Below are 23,155 nucleotides of genomic sequence, written 5' to 3'. Positions count from 1 at the left end.
GAAAGCCCATTAAAAAAACTGGTATTCCAGCAGCCAACATTATTTGGCTGGCATTCACCTGGTGTAGGACAAGAGTTTCACTTCCATTTATACACAGATGTCCCATCTCAGAAACTGACCAATAAGATTGGCCAGCAGCTCTGGACATTAATTTAGATAAATAAGAGGTGTTGAATTTTGGGAAAGCAAATCTTAGGATGTATACACATAATGGTAAGGTCCTAGGAGTGTTGCTGAATAAGGAGACCTTGGAGTGCAGGTTCACAGTTCTTGAAAGCGGAGTCGCAGGTAGATAGGATAGTGAAGGCGGCATTTTGTATGCTTTCCTTTATTGGGCAGAGTATTGAGTACAAGAGTTGGGAGGTCATATTGTGGCTGTACAGGACATTGATTAGGCCACAGTTGGAATATTGCGAGCAATTCTGGTCTCCTTCCTATCGGAAAAATTTTGCGAAACTTGAAATGTTTCAGAAAAGATTTACAAGGATGTTGCCAGGAATCAAGGATTTAAGCTATTGGGAGGGGTTGAATAGGCTAGGGCTGTTTTCCCTGGAGCATCGGAGGCTGAAGGGTGACCTTATAAAGGTTTATAAAATAATGAGGGGCATGGACAGAATAAATACACAAAGTCTCTTCCCGGAGATGCCTGCCTGCCTCTGTGTGCACGCCCGCGGGGTTGGGAATGGGGTCCACAACTAGAGGGCATAGGTTTAGGGTGAGAGGAGAAAGATATAAAAGATACCTAAGGGGCAACGTTTTCATGCAGAGGGTGGTACGTGTATGGAATGAGCTGTCAGAGGAAGTGGTGGAAGCTGGTACAATTGCAATATTTAAAAGGCATCTGAATGGGTACACAAATAGAAAGGGTTTGAAGGGATATGGGCCAGGTGCTGGCAGGTGGGACTAGATTGGGTTGGGATATCTGGTCGGCATGGACGGGTTGAACCGAAGGATCGGTTTCTGTGCTGTACACCTCTATGTAGTCCCAGCAGACCCTGGACTGACTGCTGAGAATGAGTGTTTGTTCCAAACAAGGTATTTTAGTTAAAGAAAATCACATGACACCAGCAAGCTTCCAAATAAACCTGGTGTCATGTGATTTCTAATTTTGTCCACCCTAGTCCAACACTGGCACCTCCACATCAGGGTATTTTAGTTTAGCATTCCCACATTAGATATTGAGTATCATAAGAAATTGGGCATGAATAATGCAGAATTGAAGAACCCAGACATTTATTGTCACTATTTTGCAAACATTTTACATTCCTCAGACACAAATATCTGCAATATTAAGCCATTAGGTTTCGAGGAGAGCATGACTTGGGCCTCCTTCTGCTGAAGGTAATCTTACAGCCAGGGTCATAGGATATATTTAAGTAACCGTTAATTTTTCCACACGATCTTCAATATGCCCAAAGGACAAGCAGACCACCCGAGGACTCCACAACCCTGTGAAATGGGACAGTTTCAGCACGAGTGGGAAGGTGGTATAGGCCAGCCACACAATGTGTTTTACAATTCCCACCCCAACTTCAAAAAGTTGCCTCCCCCTCAAAATTAATTTGGCCTAAGGCATCAAAAGCCCTGGATTTAATGTGTACAAAGTTAATTTTCTAATGGTGTGGAGATGAAATACTCCATCTTAAAGATCTGTTTCCCAGCTTCCCCATTTACAAAAAGCCACAGTGCATAATTCAAATCAGTCAACAAAATTAACTTTGTTCTAATGAGTAGAAATAGAGTACATTGTCATCAACAGGTCACCCATGAAAATCAGATTTAAGACTAAAGATGATTGATATCTGCTCAACTATTGCACAAATTAGATATCACAGAGTTGGCTGCATTTTTTTGCACTTCAATAGTCCTTGTCCACATGTTGTTTGTCAAAGACTCATAACAACTTGCAAACAGTCTTTTTCAAAAGGAAGGAAATAGTATGATGCACAATACAATCAAACTTGTTCAACTGGTGTCACTACCCTCGTTCAAATTTATGCTGTGCTTTGAAAAGTAGCAGCAGAAAGCTGAACCCTCCCCACCTAAAACAAAAGAGAAGCAATTCAGGGAAATTTGAAAAAAGAACATGGCATAAGAAGATAATGGTCTCAACTTCTACCAAACTGCCTGTAGGCAGGATGATTAACCAAAATGACTGGCAATATCCAGAATGTTTAGTGACTTTGTGAAACAAAGTCAGACAATACCCTCCAGCAGGATACTAAAAATAACTCCAAATTTCGAACATCTGTGAGAAAGACATGATACATGTAGGTCGGTAGATCTTACTGCCATATACCTGTACTTTGTTCCAGGGCAACTTTAAACTTTCCACTTATTCCACTGATTTGACTGACATTACGGACAACATTTTCAGCTATAATAGTTGGTTCAGGGGTTGGAGTCAGATGGAGGGAAAGGAAAATAAATTCAATTGTTAGCATTCAGAGGAGGATTAAATAGAAAAGTGGCACCTTAAATGTGGGTGTTCCTTTACAGTGAATGTGTCCATCAGTGTTTGAGATTTAGATTTTGCTTGATTATGTAGTCAGAGATTGCCTACAATTTTTTAAATATCTGTTAGGCTTTTATTTGGAACTCCCTTAACTTTTCTCCCACTCAGTTACTTGTGAGTAAACTATATCAGCTTTCGTGTTAACTGGGGAGTAAAAGACAATCAATCACAATCAACAGAAAATAGAAATTAGAACACACTATTTGAAAACAAGACTGTCTTGGTAAGGTTTGAATGTACAAATCGACATCAACTTCCTGATTCTCACGTTGAGCTGTGCAGGTCATAGTCACAGAGTCGTAGAGATATACAGCATGGAAACAGACCCTTCGGTCCAACTCGTTCAAGCCAATCAGACATCCTAACCTAATCTAGTCCCATTTGCCAGAGTTGGACCATATCCCTCGAAACCCTTCCTTTTCATATACCCATTCAGATGCCTTTTAAATGTTACAATTGTACCACCCTCCACTACTTTCTCTGGCAGCTCATTCCATACACTCACCACCCTGTGTAAAAAGGTTGCCCCTCAAGTCCCTTTTTACATCTTTCCCCTCTCACCCGAAACCTATGCCCTCTAGTTCAAGACTTTGCCTATTTATTCTATCCATGCCTCTTTATTTTATAAACTTCTAAGGTCACTCCTCAGCCTCCACACTCCAGGGAAAACAGTCCCAGCCTATTCAGCCTCTATAGCTCAAATCCTAGCAATATCCTTGTAAACCTTTTCTGAATCCTTTCAACAACATCTTTCTGATAGAAAGGAGACCAGAATTGCACGCAATATTCCAAAAGTGGACTAACCAATGTCCTGTACAGCTGCAACATGACCTCCCAATTCCTATATTCAATACTCTGACCATTAAAAGGAAAGCAGACCAAATACCTTCTTCACTATCCTATCTACCGATGACTCGACATTCAAGGAACTATGAACCTGCACTCCAAGGTCTCTTTGTTCAGAAACACTCTTCAAGACCTTACCATTAAGTGTATACATCCTGCTCTGATTTGCTTTTCCAAAATGCAGCAGCTCACATTTATCTAAATTAAGCTCCATCTGCCACTCCTCAGCCCACTGGCCCATCTGATCAAAATCCCATTGTACTGAGGTAACCATCTTTGCTGTCCACTACATCGCCAATTTTGGTGTCATCTGCAAACTTACTAACTATACCTCTTATGTTCACATCCAAATCATTGATATAAATGACGAAAAAGTAGTGGACCCAGCACCATCCTTGTGGTCATAGGTCTCCAGTCTGATATCTGATTTCCTCCATTACCACAGTGAGCATCAGTTGACTGATTCCAAATGAGTCAAATCCAAACTATAATCTGGAGTGATGTTCCAGTGTGAGGCTTCAAATTAGCTGCATTATCCTGAAATCAAAGGTTCACCAGTCTTCAGTGACTCAAGTGGATCCAGATTTCAGTGTCAAAAGTGTAGTGCTGGAAAAGCACAGCAGGTCAGGCTGCATCGAGGAGCAGGAGAATCAATGTTTCGGCCATAAGCCCTTCATCAGGAATGAGACTTGTGGGTCGGGCCTGAGGGGGGCATAGGGTTTGGGATTGGGATTGGAAGGTAGCTGGGAAAGCAATCGGTGGATGAGGTGAGGGAGAAGGTGACAGGTCAGAGGGGACAGTGATGGATGTGTCTGGACAGCGGTGTAGTCTTGGGGGAGGGGGGGGGGAATGGGTGTGGCTGCAGGGTCCCAAGGCAGAATAGGAGACGTTCTTCCTCCAGGCATCAGGTGGTAACGGTTTGGTAGTGGAGGCGACCCAGGAACTGCATGCCCTTGACAAAGTAGAAGGGGGAGTTGAAGTGTTCAGCCACGGGGCGGCGGGGCTGGTGGGTATCCCAGAGATGTTCTCTGAAACGATCCGCAAGGCAGCGTCCTGTCTCTCCGATGTACAGGAGACCACAATGGGTGCAACAGATGCAGTAGATGACACTGGTAAAGGTACAGGTTAATTTCTGACAGATGTGGAAGCATGCCTCCCTTGGGGCTTTGGACAGTGAGCTGGTAGATTTGTTCTCAGACATTTCATCACCATGCGAGGTAACATCAGTGGGCCTCTGATGAAGCGCTGGCATTGTATCCCACTTGCTATCTGTGTATCTTAGTGTTCTGGTGGGTTATATCACTTCTGGTTCTTTTTCTGAGAGGCTGCTAAATGAGGTCCACTTTTGTTAATGGAATTCCAGTTTGAATGCCAGGCCCCTAAGCACCATGGTAGCTCACAAACCTACCACCACACTAAAACACCACCTGATTTATTTAAAAGGACCCTGTAAAAACAACCAGTAGAACAAATGTCATAAACAAAATACCCTTCAAAGACTGCAACAAACATTACATTGAACAGATGGGAAGAAAACTACCCACTAAAATACACGACCAATACTTGTATCCATATACAGACAAAGAGGGACACCAGTTCAACTGCGACAATACATCCATCCTGGGACAGGCTGAACAAAGTCTCGCACAGGAATTCCTAGAGGTCTGGCGTTCAAACTGGAACTCCATTAACAAACATATTGATTTGGACCCCATTTACTAACACCTCAGAAAAAGGAAGTGATATCACCCGCCACAACAGACCAAGACTCAAATGTATAAATAAATTTTGAAAATATCCTTTCATGGGAAGTGGGCATCACTGGCTAAGGTGACATTTCTTATCAATCTTTAATTGTCCTGAAGGAGGTAGTGATGAGCTGTTTTCTTGACTCAGTCTATGGGGAATGTTAGGGCTGCTACATAGCAATTAGTGAAAAAAGTTTCCCCCTTGTTGCAGATAGTCATTACTTGACAATTGTGTGGTGTGAATGTTACTTTCCAGTCACATGATGAAAGGGGTCTGATTTATGCATACATTAAATCATTTTTAAGGTTTGGATTTTAAAACACTGATATAAGTAATTAGATCAGATAGGTTTTTTACATAATGGTGACCTACTCCGGTAAGGATGCTACAGGGTAAGGATACCTGGACTGTTAACCTAAGATTATTGGTATTGTGTTCCATCCTGCTGCTGGGACAGGATATGCGTAGGGAATAATGATGGTGGGTCTGCAGGCCAGCTCTCCCAATTTTGGGACAATTTCCAGATATAATAACTTTGCAGGATCAACAGGGCCAGGTTTATCACTATCATTTCTGGTGCTTGGTTGATGCTAAAAGACCCATCTGGGTTCATTTCTTCACAGACATTTTTCCAATTGTAGCACTCTCACTGCTGAGCCACTATAGTAACTGCAATTAGCATTCATTTCAAGAAGCCTAAAAATAAGGGATGTATCATTGAGGCTGTATTTGGCTCTGGTCAGACCGCATTTGGAATATTGAGCAGTTTTGGGATTATTATCTGATGAAGGATATGCTGACATTGGAGGGGTCCAGAGGAGGTTTACAGAACGATGCTGGGGATAAAGGGCTTGTGATAAGAGTGGTTGAAATCTTTGGAAGTGTATTCAATGGATTTTAGAAGATTGAGGGGGAATCTCACTAAAACTAACAGAGACACCTGTATAGAAAGGATGTGGAGAAAACGTTTCCACTAGCAGGAGAGACTAAGACTTGAGGGCACAGCTTCAGAGTGAAGGGATAACGCTTTGCATGTGAGGTGAGAAGTAATTTCTTCAGCTAAAGGTGATGAATATGTGGAACTCTCTGCCGCGGAAAGTTGTGGAAGCAAAGCCATTTGGGTGTGTTTAAGACAAACAGGGACAGACCTTAACTATTAAGGGTTATGGGGGAAATGGCATGGGAATGGGGTTGAGAAACATAGCCATGATGAAATGCTAGAGCAGACTCAAGGGCTGAATGGCCTAATTTTGCTCCTATATCTTAAGGTCATGAGTTCAACAGGACAAAGGGAACACTTTCCCATGCATGTAGCCTCCCCCAACTGGTAAGACAATATATCATCTCCCAAGTCAGACAGCACTCTGACTCACTGCTCCATCAGCTTCACCAAGTCAAAACAATCAGATTTCTTCACCACAAAGTTTCTAGTAGCTTATTCAAATCATTAAAAACTGCTTTTTATATTTAAAGTTGGCTTACGTTTACGCAGTCCAATCTCTTACTTTTATCAAACAGCTCAATGCCTGCCTTCCTGCGCTATGAAAAAGTATTTATTCTTCAATTAAAAAGGTTCAAATGACTGACAACACCACCACTTTGTGAATGCACAACCAAAGTAAGTAATACGCTTGGACAGGTAATCCAGAGCCCCAGGCCAATATTCTATGAGATGACCAGAAGTCCTTGACAGGAGCTAATGGAATTTAAATTCAATAAAAAAAATTCTTAAAAATACTTTTCAAAAGAAATTAAAACTAAAATCTAGTCTAATGGTAACTATGAAACCAATTGCCATAAAAATCCCATCTGAGACAAGAATGCCTGTTAGGGTAGGAAATTTGTCACCCTTATGTGGTCTGACCTACATGTGACCCCAGATCCGCAACAATGCAGTGGACTCTTCATTGCTCTCAGAGTAATTGGGGATGGGCAATAAATGCTGGACCAGCCAGCAATGCCCACATCTCATGGAAGGGTAAAGAGAAACAAAGGAATTCGGAATGAAAGCAGTGAATTTGCATACACCAAGATCCCACATAAAGCAAAGCAATTCATGAGCAGCAAAAGCTATTTATGTTCTGTTGGCTGAGGGACATGTATTGGCAAGGACCAATGTTCCCTCAAATTTCTCTTGAAGAGACCTTAGAGTTGTGTGCGCAGCAGCTTCGAGGAAAGTGGGAGTCTGTTCAATCATCGGTAAGTGTGGAACTTCCAATTGACTGCGGAGCCTTGAGGCAATATTGGCTAGTACACTAGGGAAATCTTTCTTGCTCTCCCCAAAAAAGAATGAACTGCTGCAACAGTAGTCGCGATTCAATTAACCCCTGAAAGATCCATATCTTGACTCTAGTTACATTTCTTCCAAACAATGAACATCATATCCAATAAAAATCAGTTTGCGTTTTGAAGTATCCAAATGATTCAGCCTCAAGACTGCGTGGATGCAGAGTTCCAGATTTACTCTATTCTTTGAGAAAGGTTATAATCATCCTTGAACAGTTTAGCTCTTTCAAAAAAAGTCATGTCCCTTGTTCTAGACTAACTCAAGGGGAAAGTGTTTCATGTTATCAAGCAAACCTTTTCCTTTAACCTTATTAAACACTACCATTAACCCTGTATTGTTATATGACTCAAAAAATGTGTAGATAATTAAGCCCCACCATTAGTGTTAACATAGATTCATGGCTTATGCCACATTGTTACAATGGAGCAATGCAAGGAGGTAAGGACTAAAATCTACCTTAGTCAGTACAGATATTAAACTGTGCTGTTTGTAACGTTCCCTTCTTCAGATTCTTACACGCTTGATGCAACTGCAATATGGCAACTTCTATTAACAGCCACGATTTAGTTCAGCAATTACTAGCTTTTGGAGGACCACTTAACACTCTTCCCGATGATGGCAGAGCATGTCAAGCAAGGCTCCCCGAACAAGAGAACCAGCCTCCCTTTATACAGGGTTTTAAATCAGTCAGTCATGTGCACTAGACACCAGCCATGTCACTCCCTCATTCCTTTCTTTTATCATTCCATGATAACCAACTAAATGGGGCTGAAAAAGGCACAACCAGCTTATTCATAAGAATCTGACAGCCCGTATTCAAGTTGTGACACAATGCAATGATTAGAATAAGAATTACTAGTCCATGAAGCAGATAGGAGACCCAGGGTCCTCCCACATGGAAAAAAAGAGTTCAATAATAAAGTTCTTAAATCTACAGACCTTAGTGACCACTCCACGCCCTCCATGTTAAGTGGAAACGAGCCAGTTATCTAAATCATCAGTAAAGTCCAAACTGAAAACTAAATACAGTCTGCCCTCAGGGATCACTCCATGAAGAAATCTGAATTAGAGTCATAGATGTACAGCATGGAAACGGACCCTTCGGTCCAACCCGTCCATGCTGACCAGATATCCCAACCCAATCTAGGGCCGTCTTGGATAAGGGCAGTTAAATACTTAACAATACTGACGAGACTTCCATTCTTGCAGTGATGCTTTAGATGGAGGATACCAGTGCATCTGAGCGTGAAGAGCAGCAGCTGCAGTAGCAGGATAAGTGAATGCAGTATGTGGAATGGCAGGGGTCTGTTCTGTTGTGTACAGTGGATAGGGGACCTAGGCCTTTGGAGATACAGGGAAAAGTGCTGTTCCTGCAAGGTCATGGGGCCCAGTGCAATGAATTGTGCTCCCAAGGCAGGGTGCATATTTGTGGGGTTAGGTGTAATTGTCAGTTTGCTTTTGGCCATGTTTGTGTTCGTCTCTGCAAATTCCAAATAAAGAATCTGAGGATTTTCGGGATCAAATCGAATGCTATTTAATGCATTCTTTGCTGCTCTGCTATCAAATGTAACAAAGCCAACTGGCCATTTTGATGTTAGCTTGATCAGTGAACCTTCATATTCCTTAAATGGTTGAAAGAGAAGATAAAGCTCACATGATTTAATATCCAAAGGAGGGCTACTGACAAAAAGTGTACAGACCACCTCTTCACACTTGTTAGCTTCATCACTTTTAGTGCTCATGACTGGGGAGCTGACTGAATCCATTGTGTATCCCTACACCAGGCAGGTGAAATGTGGCTTGGTGGTGAGTGCACAATGGGTAACATTAGACAATAAAGACTTTTCTTATATCCTTGAAAACTTTGCTTGGTTGTTTCCGCAAAGTCACTTGATTTCCTGTAGACAGTAGGTATACCACAACAGATATTAGACTGTTGGCTTCAGCTGCAAGGAATCACATAGCAAAGCCCTTAAAACTCCAGAATGTCAAAAGTGCAAAAACTTACAGTATTTCCAGGTGGCCCTTAAATACATGCATCCCCAATACTACATTCGGTAATTAAAGTCTAGTCTGTGCAGCCCCCTCTCAATTTAACACTTTCAACCCATTGTCCTTGCCAATCTGTAGTGCACTCTCTCCTAGGTAACAAATTCATAGATAGCAGCAAAGCAATTTCCTAAAAACAGTTAAATGCAGATTAGTATAATCCAATCCCCTATCAAAAGATTCCATGATGCTTTCACAGCCATTTCCACATAATCCCAAAGGCAAGGAGGATCCAAGATCTTTTGGCAACTGCAGTGCGTGACAGGTAGTAATGTTATTATGGAGCAAAGATAGGAGATAGGCTCTGACAACTACATCAACAAGTGCAGGACTGACCTGTCCTGCTTGTTCTATTCCATACCACATCTTGATCAACTGAGATAAGTGGCTTCTTCAGCACAGACTGTAGCATTCCAGGTGAGATCAAATGAAAGCTCGAACAAGAGTTATACTTAAACACAATTTTCACCTCTCTGGATTTTAGCCCTCTCAACATTAAGGTCAGCATCCTATTAGCTTTTAAAATTTTTCCATATGAAAAATAACTCCTAATTTGCACCTGGACTCTACAATCCATTTGCTCATCCACAGATTCTAGTTGCCCGATCATTAGGCCAACCTAAACATTTCCGAAAGGTCTAATGTGAGATCTCATTTTTCCTACCTTGAATCTCTTCTGCCCATTCACTTAAACTTTCAATGACCATCGACACCCATCTCTTCTATTCATTATATCACTCAATTCTAACTCTCTAAACAGTCCACGCAAGACTGTCAAAAGGTTCCAAGGCAAAGTCTGGAGGGCTGCAGGGTCCCTAGGCGGAAAATGAGGGGCTGTTCCTCCAGCTTGCACTGAGCTCACTAGGACACTGCAGCAAGCCCGAGTCAAACGTTGGCCAGGGATGGTATGTTACAGTAGCAGGCAACCAGAAGCTCAGTATTTTTAGCAGTCACAACATATATGTTCTGTGAAGCAGTCACTTAGTCTACATTTCATTTCCCCATTGTAGAGTGGATCACATTGTGCAGATGAATGCAGTAGACTAGAATGTGAGAAGTGCAGGTAAAATGCTGCTTCACCAAATGTATGTTTGGGCCCTTTGATACGAAGGAGGGAGGAGGTAAACAGTCAGGTGTTACAGCTTCAGCAGCTGTGGGGTGGAGAAGAGTTAACAGTGAAGGGAAAGTGGACCAGGCTATCCCGAGGGAACGTTCCCTGCAGAAGGGAGGGGAGGGGAAGGTGTGTCAGTGGTGGCAGCAAAAGCAGCTGATGATCTTCTGGATGCTGATGGAATGATAGGTAAGGACAAGGGAATCCTTATCGCTTTTGCAGAATGGAAGAGCGGGGGAGAGGGCAGTGGTGCAAGTGATGGGTCGGACCCAGTTGAGGGCTCTGTCAACAATTGAGTCCAATCCATCTCCCACACTTATGCCCTCACCCTTTCTCTTCCCTCCAGCAACAGTGATAGGGATCCCCTTTTCCTCACCCACCAGCATCCACATCAAGAACATAGAACACAGAACAGTACAGCAAAGAACAGGCCATTCAGACCACGACGTTGCCCCGAAGATTATTACTAATCTAAAATAACATAACCTACGCACCTCACAATTCACTGCTGTCCAATTGCATGTCCAGCAGTCACTTAAATGTCCCTAATGATTCTACTTCCACCACCACCGCTGGCAATGCATCCCATACATTCACAACTGTCTGCGTAAAGGACCTACCTCTGACATTTCCTCCACACCTTCCTCCTAATATCTTAAAACTATGATCCCTCGTGCCAGTCAATCCTGCTCTGGGGAAAAATCTCTGGCTATTGACTATCCATGCCTCTCATTACCTTATAAACCTCGATTGGGTCACCTCTTCCTCCTCTCCAGAGAGGACGTCCAAGCTTAGTCAACCTTTCTTCATAGGGCAAGCCCTCCAGTCCAGGCAGCATCCTGGTAAATCTTCTTTGCACCCTCTCCAAAGCCTCCATATCTTTCCTATAATGGGACAACCAGAACTGGACACAATATTCCAAGTGTGGTCTCACCAGGGACTTTTAAAGCTTTAGCAAAACCTCACAGCTCCTAAACTTGATCCCCCTGTTAACGAAAGCCAAAACATCATAAACTTTCTTAACAACCCTACCCACTTGGGTGGCAAATTTGAGGGATCTTTGCACTTGAACACCAAGATCCTTCTGTTCCTCCACACTGCCAAGAATACTGTCTTTAATCCTATATTCAGCATTCAAGTGCAACCTTCCAAAATGCATAAGTTCACACTTATCCATTTCTCAGCCCAGCTCTACATCCGGTTTATGTCACACTGCAGTCTACAATAGCCCTCGATGCTATCAATGGCACATCCAAGCTTTGTACCATTGGCAAATTTAGTAACACATCCCTCAACCTCCTCATCCAAGTCATTTGTAAAAACTACAATGAGGCAGCGACAAAGAACACAGCCCTGTGGGACACTACTTAACACTGACCTCCAGGCAGAATACTTTCCATCTACAACCACTCTGCCTTGTCAGCCAACCAATTCTGAATCCAGACAGCCAAATCTCCCTGTATCCCATACTTCCTGGCTTTATGAATGAGCCTACCACGGAGAACCTTACCAAACGCCTTGCTGAAATCCATACACCGCATCCACTGCTCGACCTTAGTCTACCTGTCTCGGCACCTCTTCAAAGAGCTCAGTAAGATTTGAGAGGCATGACCTGCGCCTCACAAAGCCATGCTGACTGCCTTTAATCAGTCCTCAATTCTTTCCAAAACCTTGCTGACCACAGACATAAGACTGACTGGTCTGTAAATGCCAGGGATTTCCTTATTCCCCTTCTTGAAAAAAGGTACAACATCCACCTCCCTCCAATCCTCCGGCACAATTCCCATGGAGAGTGAGGAAGCAAAGATCTTCGCCAGCGGCTTAGCAACCTAGGATAAATCTGGACTGGCCCTGGGGACTTATCCATCTTAATATAATGATCAGAAGATCAGCTGCCATTTCTGCTACCACCAGACACATTCTCTTCCCCGCCTTCCGCAGGGACCAATCCCCTCCGGGAGACCCTGGTCCACTCTTCCTTCAATACCAACACCTCGCCATGGCAAATTTCCATTTATCCGCTCCCTCTTCAGGATCAAAGGGCCCAAACATACCTTCACATATTTGCTGCTCAAACCTTTGCATTGTGACTTAATCTGAATCATAGTATTTACAGGCTACCCACTAAGTCACATCAGCATTGTAATGTACCCTTCACAAACAAAGCATCAAGTCAATTCAAATCAACTAAATTCATCCAATGTACTCTAATACCATTTATTTGTCAGTATATTTAGCTAGTCGTAAACTATTCACATTAAATCTTGGTTTGGTGCTGGTTAACATGACCTTTCATGTCATCTGTGAAAGCATAGGTAGGTCAACCAAGTCTGAAAATTGATTTTGAACAAAAGTCATGGTGACAAAACAATTTAAGATTTGCCATGCCTCTGAAACCTACATTATTGTTAATATCATAAACCAGTGCCAATTCAATAGATGCAATGAGCCAACTAAAAGCCAGAGGAAAAGCCATCATTAGTTTGTGTTGCTAGTTAGTTTACATCATGAAAACCCAAATACCCAGAAGCATTTTGTAATATTTCAAGAACACGAACTTTTGATGAATATATGAACTTGCCTACTATGATAATCAAACCAGCTGTTCCTTTCCTCATTCACATGTGGAATGTGAGGTCTTCTGATAAGGCCAGTGCTTAAAGAGTTATACAGCACAGAAGTAAACCCTTCGGTCTAACTAATCCGTAATCATACATCCAAATCTGGCCTAGTCACATTTTCCAGCATTTGGCCCATGTCCTTCTAAACCCTTCCTATTTACGTATCCATCCAGATACCTTTTAAATGCTGTAGTTATACCAGCTTCTCTGACTTCCTGTGGCAACTCATTTCATGCACACACCACCCTCTGCATTCAAATGTTGTCCCTTAGGCCCTTTTTATATCTTTCCCCTCTCACCTTAAAAACTATGCCCTTAAGTTTTGGGCTTCCCCAACCTGGGGAAAAGGCATTGGCTATTCACCCTATTTTATGTCCCTCATGATTTTAAAAACCTCTACAAGGTCCCCCCTCAGTTTGTTCCCTTTCTCTAATTGTCTGTAAAACAAATGGCTTCATAATCATTTCAGAAATGGAAGAATATATTTTATTTTTCCAATTTCTTTTACAAATAAGAGTTGAGACGAGGAATTAGTAATGACCGCAGATGTTGGAAGCAGAGTCAATAGATTTGAAGCTGGAAATGCACAGCAGTCAGATAGCATCTGACCAGCAGGAAAGTTAACATTTCAGACTAACGAAGGATTGCCTGCTCCTCCGATGCTGTCTGACTCGCTGTGCCTCTACAAGTTTAGACTGCTATGCTGCAGGAAGAGTGGGTTCTTGTTTCAAATCTTGAACAACAGCAGAACTGAGAGATGTTAATGCTTGAAGCTGGATTTGATACTTTAAGACAAACTGGCACCAGATGCCTCTAAGATTGCAACAAAAACTGCTCAGTAGCATTTGAATTGATTTAAGCAGCAGCCTAATACAAATATAAACAGAGCGTGCAGCTGGATTCGGATTTTCAAAAGCCTGTAAGCAAGTCTGTTTGAAGTGGGGCAGGGGAATTAGCGTAGAAAATAAATAAAAAGGATATTAATAAAACAGATGGGTGTTTGACTTTCCACAGTCACCAAAATAGTGAAACTAGCTTACAATTCCAGATATTCCCCAAATTCTTATTAACAAGAGGTATGAGTCACAACACAGGGCTGCTTCAGTCTAATTCATCTGTTAGTGCATTTATCCTCAATGACATTGTTCACACCACCTATGTAACCTTCCTACTCCCATATTCCTTCAACTATTTTTCCTCAACCACCTACTCAATCTAATCATGAATTATGGATGCGCCAAAATAATGCAATGCCTGCCTTCTTGGTTTGAGATAAACATTCCTGAGTCAACACTGATGTCAAGACATTCCTCACCAGCACTCTTGACAATATGGATAATCAACATTTAAGCTGATTATCTGAACATTATTACATCTTTATTTGAGGAAACATTAAATGGAGAGACAGAGAAAGGGAGATAAAATTAGAAATGAAAGACAGAAGGATATAGCAAAAGGGGAAGGCAAAGGAAGTTAGGGCCATCACCAAGGCCAAACTAATGCGTGAAAATATTGAGAAACAAAATCTAAACATATCATCCTTAAGTGCATAGTGTGCAAACTGACAGGTCACCAGGGTTGAGAAGTGAATAGTTGAGTGTGTGGTGCTGGAAAAACACAGGTCAGGCAGCATCAGAGCAGGAGAAAGCAGGAGTTGTGCTTTTCCAGCACCAACTCTCAACTCTGATCTCAGCATCTGCAGTCCTCACTTTCTCCTCCGAGAAGAGAATATCAAAGGTAATTCAATATTTAGAAAGGATGCAAACAACAACAGAAGTAGAATAATGTTTCTAGCAATAGAACGGATAGTGAGATGGAAAACTTAGATGTAGAATCAGAATGCATGAAGCTAAGAAATATAGGATGGAAGAGAGTTAGCAGGTGAGATCTACAGGTTTCCAAACAATGGTGGTAAGGTGGGTGGTGGCATGAAACAGGAAATTAGAGATGCATGTGGTAAGGGTGCTACAATAATGATGGGTAACTTTAATCTTAGAGATTGGACAAACCACATGTGCAATAAGGTGAAGAATGAATTCTTGAAGTGTATGCACAATGTTTTCTTAGATCAGTACACTAAGAAACTAAAAGAAGAATATGATATCCTAGATCTGATTGTGTGCAATGAGAAAAGTTTAGATAATTATCTTGCTACACAAGAACCTTTATGGAAGAGGGGCCACAACATCAAATTTTTCATTTGGTAGAAAGTGAAATAAAAAAATCTGACGATAGAGTCCTACACCTAAACAAAGGAAACTATGATGGTATGAGGGGTAAGGAGGCTGCAGTAGACTGGGTAACTTAATTAAAAGAACAGTGCATATGTCTTTGTTTGACTTGACCGAGAATGGATGTGTTGTTCCACTCAAGTTTACAGAGGAGGAAGAACACCACTTCAACTGGGACAACACATCCATTCTAGGACAAGCCAAACAGAGACACGCACGAGAATTCCTAGAAGCATGGCATTCGAACCGGAACTATATCAACAAACACACCGAGTTAGACCCCATCTATTACTCCCTTAGAAAAAGGACAGGAAATGACGTCACCACAGGAAATAATGTCACAGAAAATGACATCACCAACCCAAAGAAACCCAAGCATATAAATAGAAAGCAGAATTATCAACAGTGCTTCGCCCGGAGGCACACTGAAGATGTTACCTAGTTGGGTGACGAAACTTCTAGAAATGAACCTTCCAGCTCAGCGAGCAAACCTACATCCAGGAAATCACATTTGACCAACCTACTGAGATTTGCCAAGGATGCAATTTGTCAAATAAGAGAAAACCAGTCAATGTAGTGTAAAGGCAGCCCTCAAATTGAAGTTTGAGTACATTTTCAAGTCAATCTGTAAGAGTTGGAACAATGCAAGCCAACATAAAATAGCCATTCAATCGCGATGCAAGGCTCACATGTCAGATTTTTAATATTAATATTAATATATCCCTTATGGAATCTCATTCATACATCAGATGGTCATAAATCAGAGACCCTAGTACAGTACTTGGATTTTCAGGAAGCTTTTGATAAAGATAGAATTTAGGGTAATAGAGTAGTAGAAAATTGGTCATCAGACAGATAACAGTAGGAACAAATGGCTTTTTTGGAGTGGAAGGCGTTGACTATTGATGCACTACAGAGTTCAGTGGTGGTGATCCACTCCAGCTCTTCACAACTCTGTCAATGATTTGAATGAGGGAATTCAGGGAAATATTCCCATATTTGTTGAAGACAAAACCAGGAGCAATTGCAAATGGCGAGGAAGAATTAGACAAGTTGGGCGATTGGGAAAATGACATTACTATAATTACAAAATTGTCCACTTTGGTAGGAAATATAATATAGTATCATTTAAATGGTAATAACTTGAGAAATTTTAATGTACAAAGAATGCATACTTTACACTGAATGCAAGCATACAGTACAACATGCAGCTAAGATGACGAAAGGTATGCTGGCCTTCATTGCCAGAGGATGAGTGGACGGGAGCACCCAACTGGAATACTGCATGCAACAAAGGTCTCCTTACCCAAGGAGAGAGAGATGCCTGTCAAAGAAAAAGTTCAGCAAAGATATCTACACAGGGGCCATGTTATGAGGATACAGTATAGATGGGTTAACACTGCAATAAGGATAACTTGTACTTAGTGCACCTGTGGAATTCTCAACTGCTTAGTGCTAGAGGACATGTCAATCAATAGTCAATAATGTTGCTCATGCTGCACTCAGCCACTTAATGATACACATCGGCTTATTAATGTTTTTGCTAGAGACAATAAAGAGCAAGTTTTACAAGAGTTACAATTTTGTGAACTACTTTTGAAATTTTTTTGTGCAGTCTACGCAATGCTTAGGTTGGTCTCAGTTCAGCAGGAAAGCCAAACTCTATATTCAAATACTTCATGCATTCCTATTCACCAAGCAGTAAAAACATTTAGCATAAAATAAATTGTCAGGTAGCTAAACAGACATAGAACATACCATTGTGCATTTTTCTGTAAATCTTGTATAATTCAGGTGCACTCGAAAGCACAATGGTAGACTCTCTTCCAAAAAACCTAGTATACTTCCAGACTTGGGTCACTAGGTTTCACAGAATCCCTGTACTGCAATTGAGGCCATTTGGCCCATTCAGTCTGCACCAACCTTCTGAAGAGCATCTAATCCCTATCCCCACATTTACCATGCCTAATCCACCTAATTTGCATACCCCTGGAAATTATGGTACAATTTAGCATGGCTAATCCACCTAACCTGCACATCATTGGACTGTATATTGACCAATGTGAAGTGAAATCTGCTCCACACTGATTCTAAAGGTTGGTGTAAACTTTTTTTTTCCCAAACCAAGTGGAAATCCTTCAAGAGGAATTTGGTTTTAAGGTTGCAAACATTCTACTCACCTGGAGAGGACAACTACTCATCAACATCCTAAATAATGCACAAAAACCATTTCAGTTCAACATTTTCAATTAATCTGTAAATTGCTCAAGTACTTATTTTACCCTGTTTTGGTAGGAAGGATTGTTACAACATTTAAAAGACATTTGGATAAGTACCTGAATAAGACCTGTTTGGAGGGATACGGGCCAAGTGCAGGCAGGTGGGATTAGTTTAATTTGGGAACATGGTTGGTGTGGACTGGTCGGACTGAAGGGTCTGTTTCCATGCTATATGACAGTATGACTAAATCATAAATTCATTCTGGCTGCAGAAAGACCCATCAGGAAATAAAACTGTTCTTTTTCCTGGTAGTAATCGCTACAACAAGCTCCTGCAACTTGGTGCTCTAATGCACAGTGAGTTATTTTATTCCAACTTGTTTAGCACACTTTTGCCTTTTTAGAATAGAATAGCTTTTATTGAGGACAAAGTTGCAAACGTCCCAAACAGTCTATTACAGTACAAATATATGCTTACAATCACTGCATGTATCTATGCTGTAACAAACCTGATGCCTTACAAAACAAGACTCTGTTGGTTTCAGTGACTGAACTGAGGTTTCAGCATGAACCAAACAATGTACTTGCAGCTGAAGATTTCTAGATTTTTTAGATATTAAAACAGCACACACAAGAGATAACCAGTACCTAAATCTTAATTTGTAAATTAACATAGTTCTCAGAACACAACACAAAGGCACCTCATCTTTTAATTGATATAAAAAGTGCAGTTAATTGGCAGGTTAATAAACCTGTGAGATTCAGTTGAGAAAAAGTAACAATTACTTTTCCCAAATAAAATAATGAATTACTTATATTTTACTGATATATTATATTATATATCAGATAGTATCTCAGATATAAGTAATATATCTGAGATACTATCTGATGAACAAATTAATAGTTTCAGAATAAAAATTGAATCACTCTGGTTTCTGCTGGTTAAAATTTCATTGATCAAACTGGAATTAACAGCCACAGAAGCTTGTATTAGCAAGATGATACTGCCAAAATGCAGCATTACTGCATTAAGGTTTCTGTTACCACTCAAGTCTCCAGGATACAGGCTCCGTACCTTAATCACACTTTCCAACTCTTATGTCCAAAATCCAAAGGCCACTCAGAAATTACTGACAACTATATGACACTAGCACCCAATACAGCTGATCAGGTGACGCTAATCTTCTGCAAACCCATGTGGTCATGGAGCTGAACTAAATAAAGACAATTCAATTGTTGCTGACAATTCATTGAGACGACAACTAGCCTGAGGCTCTCCAACCAAAATGATACAGACAGCCCCTCCATTTCAAATAAAACTTACCATATTCTGACAAGTACCTACGTCATGGCCAGCGTTCATATAGACTTAAAAAAGATCTGACAGGTATCTGGAAAGTCCCTGGTCCAGGTTGGTACATGACTATCAAGCCAAAGATCATGAAGAAAACAGAAAACAAGTGTAAATGAGGTTCCAGCTCCATTAGCGAACAAACAGGAACAGCGAAGACCAAGACCACACATCTTCAGATAAATCAGTCTTCACAAGGCTGAACTTTTATAAAATAATAGCAAGTCTTGCGGCCTTGGATATCTGGAAACTTCAGTTTAAGTTTAGAAAAGAATGGATCCATTTCTGTAAGATTCCTGCTTGAAACAAAGTACCAGTCCAACAGTATATACATGTTATTTACAGTAACGGTTGGCAAATCCATATTAAACATTGGGGATATCAGGAGCCAATAGATCGGTCAGGAAATGCAACACTGCCTCTTTTAGGGAAAGCCTGACAAATCATATGCGAGTCAGCACTGGCCTGGTATTAATATCTGTATTAGAAAATACTCTCCATCTATCCCCACCTCCACCCCAACAGGACCCGTTAGCTCCTCTCACGAACAGTAATGCCAGAGATGAGGCCTTGACTACAACCAAACAGCAATCCTGCAGTGTTAGGACCACAGACTAAGAAACAGTGCACTTAGTGGGAAGGTTGAACATAGACTTTCCTGCACAGACTGATTTTGGCAGAGACAAAAAGCTGGCAAAGTTTGAGTACACCACCATTTCACCTACTGAGATGCTCACCTTCAAAGTCTCCCACTGATAGAGCAGATGATTTCTCTCTGCGTTTGAATCAACAGTAAACTGAATGATCAATTTGGGTCAGGTTATTTGCAACTTTGGATGACCACAACAAAATACAAACTGTAGTGCTTACCTTTTAATATTAATCGCATCCCATAACAAAATTGTTCCTTCTATACTGTTAATTTCAATTACGACAGTGGGCAAAGCTACAAATGATAAGAAAGTACAGAGAAAAGATGGACAGTTTAGTGGCAAGACAATCTCTCCCTCAAAGGAGCTGGTCACTGACTTCAGGAAGCAGAGCAGAGGACACACCCGTCTACATCAATGGTGAGGTAGAGGTGGTCAAGAGCTTCAAGTTTTGGAGTAAATATCACTAATCTTTCCTGGTCCATTCACATCTATGCTACAGTCAAGAAAGCACTGCAAAGCCTCTACTTCCTCAATGCTAAGGAAATTCACTATGTCCACAATGACTTAATTTTTGCAGATGCATCATAGAAAGAATCTTATATGGATTGTCACAGCTTAGTATGGCAACTGCAATGCCCAAGATCACAAGAAATTAGTGAGTTATGAACACATCCCAGTGCATCATGAAAACCAGTCTTCCTTCCATAGCGGCCAACATAATCAAAGACTCCTCCCATTCCAGTTATACTCTTCCATTGGGAAGATAAAAGTTTGAAAACACGTAACAGATTCAAGAACACCAATACTTATCACTATCTTGAATGAGTGATAATAATAAATCAAATCAAATGATTCATTACATGTTTTATTTAGACTTGGAGTGGTTAGTGTGTCGAAATTTTGAGAAGATTTAAGATGTATCGGAATCGATTAAAAGACATGATTGAGGAGAGTTGTAGACAATCTGGTCGCCAGCAAGAACAGCAAAACAGTTTAACAGTTGAAAGCAAATGCATTATTGTGTTGTTGAAAGTAAGTATGCCTGCAAACTTGCACGCTTTACAACTTATTAACTTTGTACTAAAGCCTATTTGAATGCCAGATCAGCGATAAAAAGTTACAGTAGACAATTAAAAATTACGATTTAGGATGACCATCTCGGATATACATATTCTTCACTGCTTGAAATCTGCCAACTGTGCCCAGGCTCGTGCCCCCCCCCCCCCGATGCGGGAGAAAGGTCACAATGTGGAGAAACTTTACAAGTAGGTTTAGTCCCGACTTCCCACGTTACTCTTTTGCTTAAAGAAACATCCTGGTCAGCATGCCGTTGTTTCAATAGTTGGCTCGAGCCGTCTGCAAGGGAACAAACGTTGGACCCAGTGCAGTGACTCCTGCTAGACATGTGGACTTTTGTACAGTCGGGCTCCTACAGAGTACTATTGTTCCCCAAGTAATCGGACACTCAAATGGATACAGCTCGTTGCCTGGCCTCGCCGCGAGGGAAGTGAAACTTTGCAATGTTCAGTTTCCTTCAAATCGGATCAAACGGAAAACCATTTCCACGAAAGCGTATGCGGGCAGGGGCGACTAATTCAGATCGCATTGCCTTCATTATTTATCAAAACTATAACGTTAGAAAGTCTTTAAAAATAAAGTTAGACAGTCTCCCTCTGCGTAAACATGAATTTACTTGATTACTTTTACAATATACTCAAATGAAACGAAACTCTTAACATAAACGGAATTTGTTGGATTGAAAATTCGGGGTCGTCCAGCGGAATACGAAATCGATGAAACTCAAACCCCGTATGAAATTTTGAGTCCGGGTCAGTAGGTGAAAGGGGTGTCGCCAAATACAAAGCTGCTGATTATTTCTGGATCCACTAACCCGCTCATTCCAGCCATACGGGAACCAAATATTTAAATGTTAACATCTACACGTCCAAATGGATGAACAGCTCAGGGACAACTGTCTCAGAGAATGGATTTTAGTTTAAGTTATAAGGACGGCCCCCATCCACCCTGAGACACACAGGGCTGCAGAAAGCGGGCGTGAACTTTGCACATTGCTTCGCAAACTGTTAGAGAGCAGCTTTCTGCACTCACTCAGGTCTCCCCTCAAAACCCAGGCGCCTGTCACCGCGGGAAGTGAGCGGTTTTATAACCGAACCACAACAAAACCAGCTCCTTTTCCTCCCACACACACACACACACACTTCGATACCGGGGTCAGCAACGCTGCAGTTCCAAGAAAAAAGAATCGGTTCCTGTCACACTCAGCAGTTCGGACTTAAATCAAACCCTGTCACTGCTACACCCATTACCTGGGTGAGAGTAACCAGTGATTTCCTTCAGACTGCAATAGTTACACACATTCACCCAGCAAAAGGAGAGGTAGGTATTGGCCAAACTTACACTCCTGAACTTTAGACACTCAGAACCATCCCATCTTTGCAATTTGATTCCCCCCCCAGATTAAATTGGAACCAAACACACTGCACCCCATCCCTGGGACAGGAGAACGGGGTGAATATATAAACTGGAAACGACTTACTTTAAGTAGTATCTCTGGCCCGAGGGAGTTTTCGCCATTTCCCAGCCCGGGGGGAGAGGTACATCGTCGGGGATCTCATAGGAAGCCTGCCGGAGGTGAGCGGAGGCCGGGGAAGAGCCGCTTCCCTGCGGTACTGCAGCAGCGGCGGGCGAGGCCGAGCCCGAGGAGCCGGAGGACCCCGATGCTGGGGGAGCGGAGGCGGTAACGGCAGCGGCGCTGAGCAGGGAGGCCGGAGAGGAGTGAGCCCGCACATGCTGGGGCTGCAGCGACGGAGCATTCGGCCCGTCAGTGCTAGCCTGGCGGGAGTGGCTCTTGGGCTCGGGCTGCTTGAAGAACGAGTCGGGCAGTTTGCGGAGCCGCATCGGCACAGATTGCGGCACGTTCGAGTTCTTGGGGTTCATCACGGCGTTGAAGAGGGCCTCCAGGTCGGTCTCCGAGTCCCCCCGGACGTGCACGATCTGGTGGCCGGCCCGAGGCACCGCTGCCCCCGACCCCGCCGCCGGAGACGTCCCGGTCCCGGTCCCCTGCTGCTGAGCCGGATCCATCCGCCAAACCGGCCGGCCGGCCCGCCCGGTGCCTCCTGCCGTGCCCTCACACTCACTGTCCCGCTCCCTCACACACTGACTCTCTCCAGAGTTCCCTCAGGCGGCGGATGGCGCCAGTTCCCCCCCCGCGCGCTCCGCTTCAGGAGCGGAACCTTCTGGAACTCTCTGCCCGCGCTCGCGCTCGCTCCTCCCGCTGGGAAAGTTTGCAGAGACTTTCACAACTTTTCCTACTGTGCACGTGACCGCTGACGTCACGCGGGGCGGAGCCCATTCTGGGCCCCCCTGGGGGGGGGGGGATCTTTAACTTTGATTCGGTTTTGTCCTTTGACCGCCCCCTCCCCGCGGGATGGTACGGTTCGCCCTCGACTTGCCTCAGTTACTCCCCCTCCCTCACCTGTTCTCCTCTCTCCCCCCTCCCTCC

The 23,155-nt window shown here is 42.5% G+C and overlaps 1 protein-coding gene and 1 pseudogene across 2 annotated transcripts in view; both read right to left on the bottom strand.

Moving 5' to 3' along the window:
- The window catches only part of yap1 (Yes1 associated transcriptional regulator), a 131,148-nt gene extending 108,043 nt beyond the window's left edge, over positions 1 to 23,105 (bottom strand). Inside the window, exon 1 of one of the 2 annotated variants that reach the window (XM_043691121.1) lies at positions 22,190 to 23,105. In XM_043691121.1, coding sequence (XP_043547056.1) covers positions 22,190 to 22,734 — 545 coding nt within the window. In that variant the 5' untranslated portion in view covers positions 22,735 to 23,105. The remainder of the gene's footprint in view (positions 1 to 22,189) is intronic. The other variant, XM_043691120.1, reaches the window with a different exon arrangement.
- On the bottom strand, positions 8,574 to 9,346 carry LOC122550417 (annotated as a pseudogene).
- Positions 23,106 to 23,155: the final 50 nt, after the last annotated feature.

Source organism: Chiloscyllium plagiosum, chromosome 6, assembly GCF_004010195.1.
Source record: "Chiloscyllium plagiosum isolate BGI_BamShark_2017 chromosome 6, ASM401019v2, whole genome shotgun sequence".
Classification (NCBI taxonomy): domain Eukaryota; kingdom Metazoa; phylum Chordata; class Chondrichthyes; order Orectolobiformes; family Hemiscylliidae; genus Chiloscyllium; species Chiloscyllium plagiosum.
This window is presented reverse-complemented; position numbering and strand designations above follow the sequence as displayed.